At 42.1% G+C, this 13,880-nt stretch overlaps 1 protein-coding gene across 3 annotated transcripts in view; it reads right to left on the bottom strand.

Annotated features, from left to right (window-relative positions):
- Nucleotides 1-1,873: 1,873 nt before the first annotated feature.
- TRIM33 (tripartite motif containing 33) overlaps nucleotides 1,874-13,880 on the bottom strand; it is a 44,501-nt gene continuing 32,494 nt past the window's right edge. Inside the window, exons 11-19 of one of the 3 annotated variants that reach the window (XM_057375199.1) lie at nucleotides 13,207-13,339; nucleotides 12,086-12,149; nucleotides 11,243-11,402; nucleotides 9,948-10,294; nucleotides 8,983-9,106; nucleotides 7,984-8,058; nucleotides 6,992-7,144; nucleotides 4,686-4,736; nucleotides 1,874-4,603 (exon numbers count right to left, since the gene is read on the bottom strand). In XM_057375199.1, the coding sequence (XP_057231182.1) occupies nucleotides 4,391-4,603; nucleotides 4,686-4,736; nucleotides 6,992-7,144; nucleotides 7,984-8,058; nucleotides 8,983-9,106; nucleotides 9,948-10,294; nucleotides 11,243-11,402; nucleotides 12,086-12,149; nucleotides 13,207-13,339 (1,320 nt within the window). In that variant the 3' untranslated portion in view covers nucleotides 1,874-4,390. The remainder of the gene's footprint in view (nucleotides 4,604-4,685; nucleotides 4,737-6,991; nucleotides 7,145-7,983; nucleotides 8,059-8,982; nucleotides 9,107-9,947; nucleotides 10,295-11,242; nucleotides 11,403-12,085; nucleotides 12,150-13,206; nucleotides 13,340-13,880) is intronic. The other 2 variants (XM_057375197.1, XM_057375198.1) reach the window with 2 other exon arrangements.

The following is a 13,880-nucleotide window of genomic DNA, read 5'->3' as shown; positions in this document are numbered from 1 at the left end:
ATGGAAGAGCCTTAGAGAAGACAAATCACCARACCCAAAGGTAAAATCCGTATGTGCCATCTCTGTAAACATTCACATTTTTATTTTAAAAAATTGCCTCCCACTCCTTAAAAAGATATRGAACTTTCCCCAATTTTTTAAAATAAAATGCCACATTCGGTGTTGTCAGGAGCTGCTGCACACTCGGTTTTTCAAAGCTGGGCTTGGTGATTTGCATACAAACTCCCCTGTAAATCATTATCCAAAGGAAAGGATTCCTGCCGTGCTGACAGGCAGCTGACAAAGCAGTTTTATTGCTTTTTTCTGAGGAAGAGARTGAGAAAAACAAGGAAAAGCCAATTCCCAGGACACCACACACACACGGCTTCAAAATCCTGGTGCCACCACCTGAACTTTTCCAGGTCAGCCAATAAAACAGGTGAGAAAACAGAAATTTGGGCTCATTTGAAGGATTTCTTCTCCAGCGGATCGAAGGAATGTTTGATCCAGCACAAAGTGGGTGACAGTGAAGTGTCACAGGGGTGACATCTCAGAGTGACAACCTCTGATATTTAACTGAGCATTTCTGCCTGCAAAAGTTGGGGGAACATTTTTATTTTGGACAACAACTCTGCCTTATTGCACTCCAGGCGAATTCCAGGTGAATTAAAGCTGAATAAAAGCCCAGAGCCTGTTCAGCTGTTGAATTCCCAGTGATCACCAGGAATTCCATGGCAGGACAGGGAGCAGCTCCCATTTTGTGCTCTCATTTCAAAATCAAGTCACCTTTCCTTTCTTTGGATTAACTCCAAACTTCAGGGGCGACAAAAATTCYCAGCCAAAAACTGAAACACGAATTTTTGGGAGGGTTTGAAAGGAGAGCAGAGCTGCCAGACTCCTGCCATCCCCTGGAATCACACTTTTCCAGGATTTCCTGATGAATTCCCCAGGTAAAATCGCTTTCACCCACGGAGAAGATGCCCAGATAATTAGTGGCTCATTAACACAAACCCGGTAATTGGCTGCCGAGTGACAAACACCAAGGCACCGAAAATTGATCCCACAGAGCGAACCCTGCCCAGTTCTGTGATGAACATCCAGACCTCAGCATCAGGGAATGGATTAGCAGAGCTTAGCGACCCTTTCAAATAATTCCAAATAAAACTTTGCTGCCTTCAAAACAATCGCTGAAGTGCTGCTTTGGGAGTTCCAAAATAAAAGGGGAAAAAAAAGTTAAAAAAAAAATAAAAGAGAATGGGAGGAGAAGCTCGGGGGTTCAGTGGGGTCTGGGCAAGGGAACAGCCTGAGCTCAACAGTCCTGGGGTGCAGGAACGGGGCACATTCTGCACCTGAAGGGAGAGAGAGGCACCTCAAAGGAGAGGCTGCCCCAAAACCCTGGAGCTGCTCTGGGTTCGGGGTGGGGAGYAGAGGGYCCTGACACTGCAGGAGCCCTGGAGGGCTTTGGGTGACTCCTTCCCTCTGTGCTCCATTTGGGATCCCACTGTGTCCCGCTCAGATCCCACCCTGTTCCATTTGGGATCCCACTCTGCTCCATCTGGGATCTCCCTGTGCTCCATTTGGGATCCTCCTGTGCCCTGCTGGGACCCCACTCTGCTCCATTTAGGATCCCACTGAACTCTGCTCGGGTGCCCCTGTGCTCCATTTGGGATCCCACTCTGCTCCCTTTTGGGAACCCCTCTGTTGCATTTAGAATCCCACTCTGCACCATTTGGGATACCCTCTGCTGCATTTAGGATCTTACTCTGCCTACCATTTGGGATCCCCCTGTGCTCCATTTTATATACCCCCCTGCTCCATTTGGGATCTCCATGTACTCCATTTGGAATGCCACTCAGCTCCCTTTTGGGATCCTACTCTGCACCATTTAGGATCCCCTACTCCATTTAGGAACTCCCTGCTCCATTTAGGATCCCCCTGTGCTCCATTTAGGACCTCACCCTGCTCTATTTAAGATCCCACTCTGCTCCCTTTTGGGATTCCCCCTGCTCCATTTGGGATCTCCCTGTACTCCATTTGGAATGCCACTTGGCTCCCTTTTGGGATCCCACTCTGTACCATTCAGGATCCCCCTACTCCATTTAGGATCTCCCTGCTCCTTTTGGGATCCCACTCTGCTCCATTTTAGGGTCCCCCCTGCTTCATTTGGGATCCCCTGTGCCCACCCCACGCTCTGGCCAAGCCTCAGGCTCTCTGCAGTGCCCACAGAATAGCTCAAAAAGTGAAGAAGCCCGAAGGTACCAAAGCACCACAAAAACGGGAGCCCCAAGTGAAGAGAAGTTCACAGAAATCTTATTATCATGATAATTTTAATAATATTCCTTTTGCAAAATGAAGCTGAGGAACTCGAAATTCATGAACAGGCAATACACAGAGCCATGAAATGATCCCTTGTCACTACCAAGGTCCTATTCACACACGTTCAGCCTTGCCACGGGCAAAGTTGTTGCTCTTTGTCCATTTAATACGTCCAAGTGGAATTCCTTTTTCCTTTCACAGACAAACTGGTAAAAAAGAAAACTTAAAACGGCACCGTTCACATCTGAGAGATAAAAACAAACCCAGGTTTGAGGTTGAAGTGTAACATTTGAGTAAAGAAGTGAGCTGGAAGTTACAAACACCTTCAGTCCCCTTCGTTTATTGCCAGAGAGGGAGAACTCCAAGGTCCACAGCCCCGGTTCTTATCAAAAGAAATCAAATCCGCAGTGATTTGCATAAAAACTGCTGAGAGCGTTTCTCCATTGGATATTGTGCTAAAATATTTCCCTTTCCCACCAGGGTGAAGGGTGTAGAGTGTCACAGGAATTGCTGAGCACACCAAACCCCCGGGATCCCCCACGGAATCGCTGGATCCGCAAATTACGGCAAATTCAGACTCCAACAACTCGAGCTCATGGTTTATACGAACTCTCCAACTTTAACAAGATCAGAAAGCCAGGAATTATATTTGCTCTTTCTAGTACTGACTGGTGCCAGCAAAGAAACCAACTCTTCAAGCTGGAACTCCTCGTGATTCCATGATTTCTAACCAGGAATGCTGGGATGGAGGCAGTGCAAGGGGRAGGCACTGCAGAGGCGCCTCAGGGCTTACAGAGGGAATTGGGAAATTGTTCAAWTTTCACTATCTGACCAAAAACCACTCAAGGCCAAACCCTGTGCAAGTGCTTTGTTCAAACGGATGGACAGGCAACCCAAACTCAGGCTGATGCCAATCTTTCTGGAAATTTCCCTCACAAGCTGCWTCTGAAGAAAAGTTCTGAGAAGTACTCTAAGAAAAAAATAAGACAGAACCTCCAAAATGAATGCAATGTTAGAAATAGCATATATTACAAATCTTTTCTTGATAGGAACAATCAATAAGAATACATATTAGCTTAAAAACAGCTCAGCAAATGTTGCTGATCTGCAAGAAATCTCAATTCACTATTTACAAATAAGACAAAGTGAATACAGGAAATTTTACACATTTGGTAGTTAATAGGTTATTGTTTGCCGAGTGGTCTATTAGAAACTGATATTTAGGAAGACTGGAAAAACACCCCAACCAGTTTATTACCTCTTCAGTCTATATTTTAAGTACAGAAAACTAGAGAATGAATACTGGAGAGAACATTCTGCCTCGTCAGGGGGTCAGGGACAGGTGACAACGCTGAGACTTCTGCCATAAACGCCATTAAAATGTTCTGGGTACAGGACTTGAATAAATTACACCTCATCATCCTGAAAGAGGTTGTAGCCACCAGCTGAGCCTTTCATCTGCCAAAACCTCACATTCCTGCACTGGCCAATTCAGAACAGTTTAATGATTTTTTTTTTTCTTTCTTTCTTTCTCCTTTCGCTCGACATGAAATGGGAGTAACGAAAGCAAAACGCCAACGACTGGATGGACACAGAGAGTTATTCACAATCCTGCTCGGATGAGATGATCAGAGCAATGAGCAACACACACTTGGGTGGGCACGGGGAGGGGGTTTCAGGAGCTCTGCTCACAGTTTACACCGAGGTGTAACACAAGGTGCAGCCACTGAATTGGTCCAGTCCTGCAGAACACAGTCTTATCTGTCCACGGAACATCTCTTATAAATCTGCTGCTCTTCAGCTTTCCTCCACCTCTGTCTGTGAGACCAGGATGAGTGGGGGGTCCCCTCCGTCAGGAAAAGAAAGAATATAGCAAGGAATCAAGGAAAAAAAAAATACAAACCACCAAAAATTTACAATAAGTTTTTTTTTTTCCCCTTTTGATGCGAATGTTTTTCTGTACAAGTGTTTTTTGTTCTCTAATACTGTTTAAAAAGCTATCAGCTTCTTCAAGATGGCCACTGCAGGCATGATAATATTCCAGGAACACTTAAATAACAGTTTTTACAATAAACTTTAGGTCCATATCATTAGATTACTTTATATGCACTGGTCTCTCATCTGATTTTAGGCGTTTCCTACGTGGTTGTATAAAATCTTCATCGGAGTCCTCAGTTATTTCCCCATCATCYTCTTCCTGCTCAAATTCAGGCAAAGGCTGGAAGGTCCTGTCTGAGTAGATCTCTGTAAGTTTATCTTCAAAGTACAATGCAACTGCCTTCCCTGCCTGTGCTACTTCTGAATCAGCCTGTGGACGAGAGAAGACAGCAACATTCACCCGTCGGAAATGCACATCCCTTCACCAAGTGTGCGTGGTCTGAAACGCTTACCTTCAAATTAATCTCTTGTGTTTCTGCATAAACTTGAACAACTTTCATCATCTAAAAAGGATACCAGAGTCAAAAAAAAAGGAAATTATAATCCTCCCTAACGCTTACGAGATCGCACGGGGTTGGATTTTAGACATCCGACATAASATAATGCTCTAGACTTGCTTCAGACCATTAACAYAAACCCCACTGCCAAACAGGGCATTGACAGCACTTACATGATGGTATTTATATTCAAAATTGTRTTATTTCTTAAAATAAGCCATTTTCTGGATATGAGAAATATAACAAGACAGAAAGCAGTTTATTTCAAGCCACAAATGTTTAGCTTTTGCCTTGCTTATATATCATGGAGAACATGACAGGCTTTCTACGTGCAGAGGTAAGATCAGACATGTTCTACAAGCCTTTGTAGTAGAGAACTTAGATTTTGTCAGATGAAAGAGGTTTTGCTGCTTTCAGAAACACAGTAAACCCTGGAAAAATGTGTTCCATGCAGTGAATTATTCCTCACTTTTTTTTCATTATTACTGTTATTATAATTACATTTCATTATTTTTATATAATTATATATATAAAATTTATATATAATATATAAATATACAAATATATAAATTATATATAATTCTTATATAATTACATAAAATAGATATTATTGTTATCGTTATTCTCATTATTATAGTTGTTATTTATTATTATTATTATTATTATTGCTATTATTACTGCTATTATTATTATTATTATTACCATAACAATGGCACAGTTTCTTATGGTTTGTGAGCTTTAGTTTCCAAACTCAGGGAGCAACTTTAAAACACTCCTAGGTGCTAAATAAACCTTCAACAGAACACYCAAATTTGGTACAAGTTTCTCTACTCAGGACTGGTTCCTCTGTGCTCAATCTGAGTTGCCTGGTCATGATTTTGGGGAGGTCTCCTTTGGAGGAAAGTGCTCCAGGAGATTTCTTCCCCCACTTGGATTTCTCCTTTTCAAAAGCTTTTGGCTCAGAGGCACTCGGTGTGGTGCTGCTGTGAGAGGGCAGAGTGACCCAACCCAGCCAGGAAAGYTGAAACACTTCTTCTCTTTTTAAAAAAAAAATTATAAATTAAAAACAAAAATCACCACATCCCTCAGTCCTTGCTTCCTTGTTTAACTCYGGTTTTTAAGAGCTGCAGCATGGTTTCCTCTACAGCAGCTGCTTCATTAATTCCCTTGATTGGGAAGTTCACATAATTACAGCTCCTTCCCTAAAGCAGGGCCATAAAGGAGTTGGGGCTGTCCCCAAATGCTTGTGAGCAGTTCCAGCACCACTTCATTACCCCTGATTTTTCCCAGGGAGGTTTTCATTGCAGCTTGGTGCAGTTCCTTCAGTTTACTCCTGCACAGGGCCAGAGATGGAGCCCAAGCACTGTGAGTTCAGGGTACATTTTACACAGAAATATTTTCTGCTTTCTACATTTCTAAGGTCAGAAAAGAGCCATTCCCTCTGATGTTTTTTGTCATCTTTGCTTTAAAGCATCTCAGCAATCAGGAACCCTCTCAGCTCCTACTCTGTTTTAGCACAATATCACCTTTTTTTTTTTTCGATATTCGTATTATTTTTTCCATTGCTCTACTAGCAGTAACACTCAGGTCATTTATCTCCCCAAATCACATTTTACATGTACGAGAAAAATAYCTCATTATCAGATGGGATCATTGCAAAATTAGCAAAAAAAATGACCCCATACCCAAGTTACCCACTGAAAACTGATTTTTGTGAGAGCCCAGTTGCCTAGGAATTAAAGCAGGAAGGTTAATTAAAGCCATAATAGCCACAAAGCTTTGCTGGATCAGCCTGTGTGAGGCACTAAAACCAGAGTAAGTCCAGAAAAGCATTTTTCCTCGTAGAGGACATTTCTCAGTGGATTCTGCTATGTTCCATGAGTGTAAAACAATTACCTGGGCAGCTTGAGACACTTTCAAGGACTCTTTGTTTGTATTTATGGCACTTCCTGAGCACTTCTACMACCAATTCAAGGCACAGCAACCAGGTCACCCTGCTCCTCACTCACAGATACCACTGAGTGCATTTTAAAAGTTTCCTCTCCTCTCCCAATTTAGCTCAAAGTTAGAAGCCATGCTGCAATTACCTTGAATTCTGTTTTTTTTTTTTTTAAGCCTGATTCAGCACCTGCTCCAAAAGCAGAAGTTACAGCTGGAAGCAGAGCCTTTCACTGGAGAAGCTGCAGTGAATGTTTGTTTATTTTATGAAATCAACCTGAATCTAAAACAAAAACCAGTGTTGGGATTGGAAGTTAACATACTTCATTAAACCTTTCACAGTTCTTGAAGATCAATCGGACGTCGGCCACGAAGTCCTCAGGGGTCTGGTAGTGTTGGGAGTGCTTCTTCTGCAGTTTCTTCTTCACTGTGGATAAATCCATTGGTTTCTTGATGATTTTATARTAGTTTGGTATCTGGGGAAAGAAAAAAAACCAGCAGTGATTTATCACTGGAATGGTTACAGAGCTCTCAGGTGAATTTCTGCTCTGAGGTATCAATGCCTTAATCCCATTAATTGAGGCAAAGAAGAACAATTTAAATGGTTTAAAAAGTTCTTTATGAGGGTGCAGAGTGACAGGACAAGGGGGATGGCCTTTAAACTGAAGGAGAAGAGATTTAAATGAGATATTGGGGAGAAATCCTTCCCTGGGAGGGTGGGGAGGCCCTGGCACAGGGTGCCCAGAGGATCCCTGGCAGTGTCCAAGGCCAGGCTGGGCAGGGCTTGGAGCACCCTGGGACAGTGGAAGGTGTCCCTGCCATGGCAGAGTGGCACTGGATGGGCTCTGAGGTCCTTTCCAACCCAAACCACTCTGGAATTCCTTCTAAACTTCACTGTCTATCGAAGCAAAGCTTTTCATTAAAATGTTTCTTCTTTTACAGCTRAAAACAAAAAACTCAAAGCAATTTCTTCCCTCCACTCATTCAAAAATTCATCCAAAAAGAAAAAAACCCCTCCTAAAGCATTTTGAGTTTCATGGGTATCCTGAGACATCTTGTTCCAACTCAGTAACTGCTAATTGGAAGGRTCTTTAAATATCTGCTTTTGAGGCTGGGAGTGAAGCATCTGCCTGGAGCAGCTCCAGCATCAGCTGCTTTCCTTCCCAGCCCCACGAGACGCTGGATGGCTGCCAGAACTTTTAGATTGATCAAGGGAGACATACTTCCACTAAAAGCAGCCAGCTCCTTCCCAAATTCTGCTCCAAATTTCTGTTATCCCAAATATAAATCCCCATGTGTTTTTCAGGAGACTCACCGAGGCTGGGACTGGCTCCTGGAACTCAATGCTCAGCTCGTGGCAGTACAGGTAGAGCAGGAGACGTTCACATTTCTTCAAAAGAAATCAACAGCTTGAGATTAAAATCCTTAATTGATCCCTAGCCCAGAAATTCAKAGCTCCCCACTGTAAATAGGTTTGTACTTTAACAGCTCACTATTAGAAAATGTAAATGCAAACCCCATGACTTAATGAGGAGAGGTGAAGTTCTTGGGAGGGAATGTCCACAATCATTCCTGTTCACAAATTTCCTCTTTGTTTTCTCCCTCCCAACCAAAAGCCCGGGGCTAAAGTCAATATGAAGAGATATTAATAAACTGCAAATTAAAAAATAAAACACCAGCTACAACCACTTTCACTACTTCTGTCATCACAATAGCAGGAAAGGACTGAGCTGCAGACTCTTCCTCACAAGATAAAACTGAGCAATCTGAAAGCAAAGCCAGAGTGGTCCTATAAATTCCCTGTTGAAATATTTTGCTTTGCTTTGCTTGTASTTCCTCTGGAGGAATCTGATTTGATAATACTCTTAACACTACACAGAGGCTGAMTGATAAAACTAAAAATAATTGGGAYTGTCAAGGWCATTAMAATTCCYCAAGAATGCCCCTGAMYGCTCCCAGCACCTCTCACAGAATGCACCTGAACACCTCAAACWTACAGAACTATTTTATCAAGTTAACATCAATGCTAAATGCAAAGGACTTTTAATTAACAACACATTAACTGATGCATTTAAATACAAAGAATGTGCTAATATTAAATTTTAGCTATTAAGTGATTCCAGTCCCACTGTCACCAACACCTGGAGATGGGGCCACAGCAGGAAAAAACATTAGTCATTTCAGATTGTTTTGCAAGAGCCATAACTACATTTAATTCACCTCATCCAAAGCAAAACCATCCCCAAACACTGAGGAAGCACTAAAGTGAGAAAGCCCTTTTCCCTGGGCAGATTCCTGCAGGTTTCACACCCACCCTTTGGTCCACAGGACTCAGGCCTTGCGCTGTTTTCCCCTTCTTGCTGTGCTGGGAATTGTCACAATCGTATTCCACTTCAGGTTTGCTCAGGTCTCTGCAGAATGTACAGATCCACTCTCCACTGAAGAGAAAAACAGTTATTGAGGGGTAAATTTTCATCAGTGATGATTACAAAGAGTTTTTGCTCACTCTTACACATTCATCTCTACTGAGACTAAGACTTTGATTCCYAAAGCTAAGGAATAACCCTTGATGCTCACAACAATTCTGCCAGTCAAGGTCATTTTCCCTGCCCTCATGTGATATTTTAATATTTTATAGCCCCTTTTTCCCCCCGCCTTAAAATGAACTTAAGAAGAACATAAGAACTTACAAAGAACTTACAAAGAACTTACAAAGAACTTACAAAGAACTTAAAACCAACTTTAAATCAACTTGAAATCAACCTAAAATCAACTTGAAATCAACCTAAAATCAACTTGAAATGAACACAACAGTCACACTCTGAGAGACTTTACATAAACAGAATCACAGACTTACAAACTCACAAAATCACAGAATGAACCAGGCTGGAAGGGACCCTCAAGATCATCTAGTCCATCCATGACCCTCCTCGTCACCCAAACCACAGCCCTGAGTGCCATGTCCAGTCTGTTTGTAAACACTTTCAGGGACAGTGACTCCACACCTCCCTGGGCAGACAATCCCAGTGTGTGACCTCACTTTCAGTGAAGAATTTTTTTCTAATATCTAACAGAACGTGATTCTGTTATCAGATAAACACTGACCAGCTACACACAATTCTGTTATCAGATAAATACCAACCAGCTACACACAAATTCAGGCAAGGCCTTAGAAATGCCACATTTTTGTGACAACAAGAAACCACCCAGAACCAGGTGATTTTGGAGGAACCTCCAGTTTGTGTTCTGTGCACAACCGGGTGACGGTGCTGGCGGTACCTGGGGAAGCTGAGCAGCGTGGGGACGTGGCAGGTGAGGTGGAACACCTTGGGGCACTTCTCACAGCACAGAAGGTCACCCCCATTCTGGCACACAGCACACCAGTCCTCGTTGGGGTCATCATCCTTGTTGTTGCCCTCTCCCCCAGCCCGGGCTGAGCGGTGCATGAGGCTGCGCACGGGCGATTTCCCGTTCACCAGGCTGTGCCCCGACTGCTTGCAGCTCTCACTCAGATCTGCTGGCTCCATCTTCACGTGGTTTTCCAGGCTCCCCAGTGCTTCCAGCTCGCTCTCCAGGTGTAAGTTGGTGGATAAAGGGGGTGTCAGGCTGCTCTCGGGGCTGCTGAGCTGAAATTGAAGCAGCGCAAGGAAAATTAGAGTTGATTTTAGGGTGGGGTCTTCCTGCCTGTGCTGGAATTCAAAAGGCTTCCACCACTCAAAGGTACCACACTCACAGCCCAAAAACCATGGGGAATCATCAGGAARAGTTGAGTATTGTGTGTAACTCAACTCTGGGTTTCAAATTGCAAATTCTGTTTTTTCACAAGCCCTTCTTTCAAGAACACACATTTCCTCTGCTACATAACATCATAAGTGATATAACAATCTGATAAGYTGTTATAAACTTGTTAATGACAACTTCATTATCATCAGGAAAAATCCCCAAATCCATCATCCTGCTCCCTGTCCACAATCCTGCTAAATCAAGCAGAGCTGAGAAACACCAAAAAATATTAATTTGCTAATTATATTTTGATCTAAGGACTTTTAATTGACTGAAGGACTTTAATTGACAATTACCTGTGTGGGAATGTCCAGGAACTACCATCTCACAGCTTTTGTTAATTTTTAAATATGATATAATTAATATATAATCAATACATCGTATAATTATATATTACATATATAATTAATTATAGGCATAGATTTTCATTTATATACAAATTATTAATATTAATAATTAGTTATATAAAATGGTATATAATTAGATATATTATTATAATTGATGTTTATTAATATTAAACAAGGAAATGAAATGTTTACATTCTTTAATTATTTAATTTTTAAATAAGATTAAAACCAGCAAACTTCCATTTCATTTTAATAGCTAAAGATAAAATTTACATTTTTTGAAAGATAAAATTGACAGACAGCCCTGTGMCTGGCAGAGCACTGCCAAGGAGAAAATACCTCTTAGAATAAAGCTTTGGAGTAAAATTTTTTTTTTCCTCCTTTCCATATTCTTAAACACGCTGCCAGGAAAACCACAACCCACTGTGCACAAATTAACTTTACCATGCAAGCACTCCTTCTGCCATCCTCTGTTTTTTCCTGCTTTACTGTTCCTGAGAAGCTGCAGATCTCTTCCTCTGTGCCCGGCTCTTGCTTCACTTTCACTTGGTCAGCCTTGAAGCTCAGGCCAGTTTTGTCAGCAGTCCTGCCTGAGGAGCCACAGCTGGAGAAAGAAGAGGATAAATAAATCATCGGGGCAAAAGAAATTTAAGTAACTCTTTCCCAAATGAAAGGCAAAGGGTAGCAGAATATTCACAATATTGCCGGTTTACAAGACAGAGGAGAATGATAGTGAAGGGGAAAAATAAAAAATATAAATCTTCATGTAAGCATTCTTCCATTGATGCTTTAGGATTTTTTAGTTTCTGCATTTTCATGTATCTGGATTCTTGTACTTCTCTAGTATAGTGCTAAAACCACTGATCTCCCATCTTCAGACAAAAAAATTCCTCTCTGGGCCTGAAATCCAAGGACACTTCACTGCCTCAGAGCCCCAAAATATGGAAACAACAGAGAATTGGGGGGAGCAAGCTTGGGGGGATTGGAGAATTGGAGCCTGATGTGTTCATGAGAACTGATAAAAGGTGAAGATTTTGTGACTTGGGATCCATTTTGGGTGTAGCCTCAGGAGGAGCCTTTGTCTGCTCTGAATGCACCTGCAGGCCTGGATTAAATCTGTCTGCTTTTATTCTCTTAACTCTGGCCTCTGTTTCAGGTGAGCCCTGTTTTAAGGCATCACCACATGGGGTCACAATTATGTCACAGCACAATTTGCCAGTTGCAGTTCTGGTTTGGAATTTTTCCCGTGTGAATGTTTTCAGTCTGACAGAGTTCATGGACACTCACCTTCCCCTGCTGCCGGTGCTGGAGGTGCTGGGGGGCCTCACTGGAGTGTGGGAGTTGGACAAACCTGCACAGAAGCAGCAAAGAAGTTGATGTGGTACAAATTCACATTCTGCTGCTACAATATCCTGATTTAATAAATCACCTAAACCAGCTGTTCTATCAGTCTTTGATCACAACAAAGTCTAGCACGTTCACATTAAATAAAAAAGTGACACAACACACAGTTCTTCAAGTCCCAGTAATGATTTCACCTAATCCAAACAGTGCCAATTCAGCCCATTATGTCCTCAAATTTTATGTACCAATAAAATTTTAAAAGCAGCCTCTGCACGGTTTGCATGCCGGTTTTGAGAAACACAGAAAACCCCACTGCTGCACACACTAATTCACAGAATTTTACAACAGAAAAGGCCAAGAAAAACATCAACTCCCAGAATGGTTTGGGTGGGGAGGRACTTTAAAAATCATCCMKTGCCACCCCTGCCATGGGCAGGGACAMCTTCCACTGTCCCAGGGTGCTCCAAACCCTGTCCARMCTGGYSTTKGWMACTTCCAGGGGCAGCCACAGCTGCTCTGGGCACCCTGTGCCAGGGTCTCCCCACGCTCACAGGGTGGAATTTCTTCCTATTGCCTGAAAWCATCTTAACCATCCTCTGAAATAGATATTTTTACTGTTTAAATAACATTTGTTATTAGTTAACACCGGTATTAGATACTGGTGACTTAATTTGTTCACATGCATAGGAAAAGCTCTCTCATTAATTAATTACACTCAGAATGACCATGATATTGTCCCTGCACCAATCTGGAACRCTCATGTGCTGGCAGTTTGTTGTTATAAAGCCGTTTTCTGAAGGAGGGTAAAATTTAAATTTCCACAAGAATCTATTTCTGAACATAACCAATTTTAAATAAAACATCACTTCCCTTCTGGCAGGAAATAGAAGGCAATTATTTTCAACTTAAATACCAGAAACACCCATCAGATTTCTGGAATCTCTAGAAAAAAAAACCATCAGATTTCTGGAATCTTTAGAAAAAAACCCATCAGATTTCTGGAATATTTAGAAAAAAACCCATCAGATTTCTGGAATCTTTAGAAAAAAACCCATCAGATTTACCTGATGACCCTGGAGACAGAGCTGAAGGTCCTGGGGAGGGATTCATGGTGCTGGTGGGCTGGGGAGGGAGGTGGCTGCCTGTGATGTATCTGCTCAGCAGATGGTCCAAACTGCTGGAACCAGCATCTTCCAGCTATGAATTAAAAACAAAAATTGGAATCAGAGAGATCAAATTTAACTTTCCTAAAAATCCCACACCTTTAAACTGTGATCAGTATCTTTACTGGAATTATTCACTCTCCTTTCAAGGATTCAGGACACCAGCAAATATTTTTTATCACGCAGAAATCGGGCTTTCAAATCAGATATTTAAAGAAACATTTTTCAAAAGCTCCTAAATCTGAGTTTTTCCAGCATGGTCCTGGCTGCACTTACTCAAAGCCATTGAAAACTTCCTCTGTGTTTGTCACACACGTGGTGTCAGCCATAAACAACCACATTACTGAGGCTGCAAAAGTTATTACATAATTAAGATATTAAGAAAAGGCAGAWTCTTGTCTTTCCTTAATGTGATGGGAAATCTCCCACTCACTTTTCCCACAGATTTTGGCACCTGTGAAACCCCAAGAAATCAGAACTCTATGGCTGTAACTGCAGCACAGCAGCACTGCAATGATGTGTTTGAAACACACTCTGCTCCAAGTGGGTTTGGTGACTGAGCCAGCAGCTCGAAG

This window comes from Malurus melanocephalus, unplaced genomic scaffold (assembly GCF_030028575.1).
Source record: "Malurus melanocephalus ecotype Western Australia unplaced genomic scaffold, MMel_1.1 scaffold_243, whole genome shotgun sequence".
NCBI classification, from domain to species: domain Eukaryota; kingdom Metazoa; phylum Chordata; class Aves; order Passeriformes; family Maluridae; genus Malurus; species Malurus melanocephalus.
The sequence above is the reverse complement of the archived record's forward strand: the minus strand, read 5'-3'. Positions and strand labels throughout refer to the sequence as shown.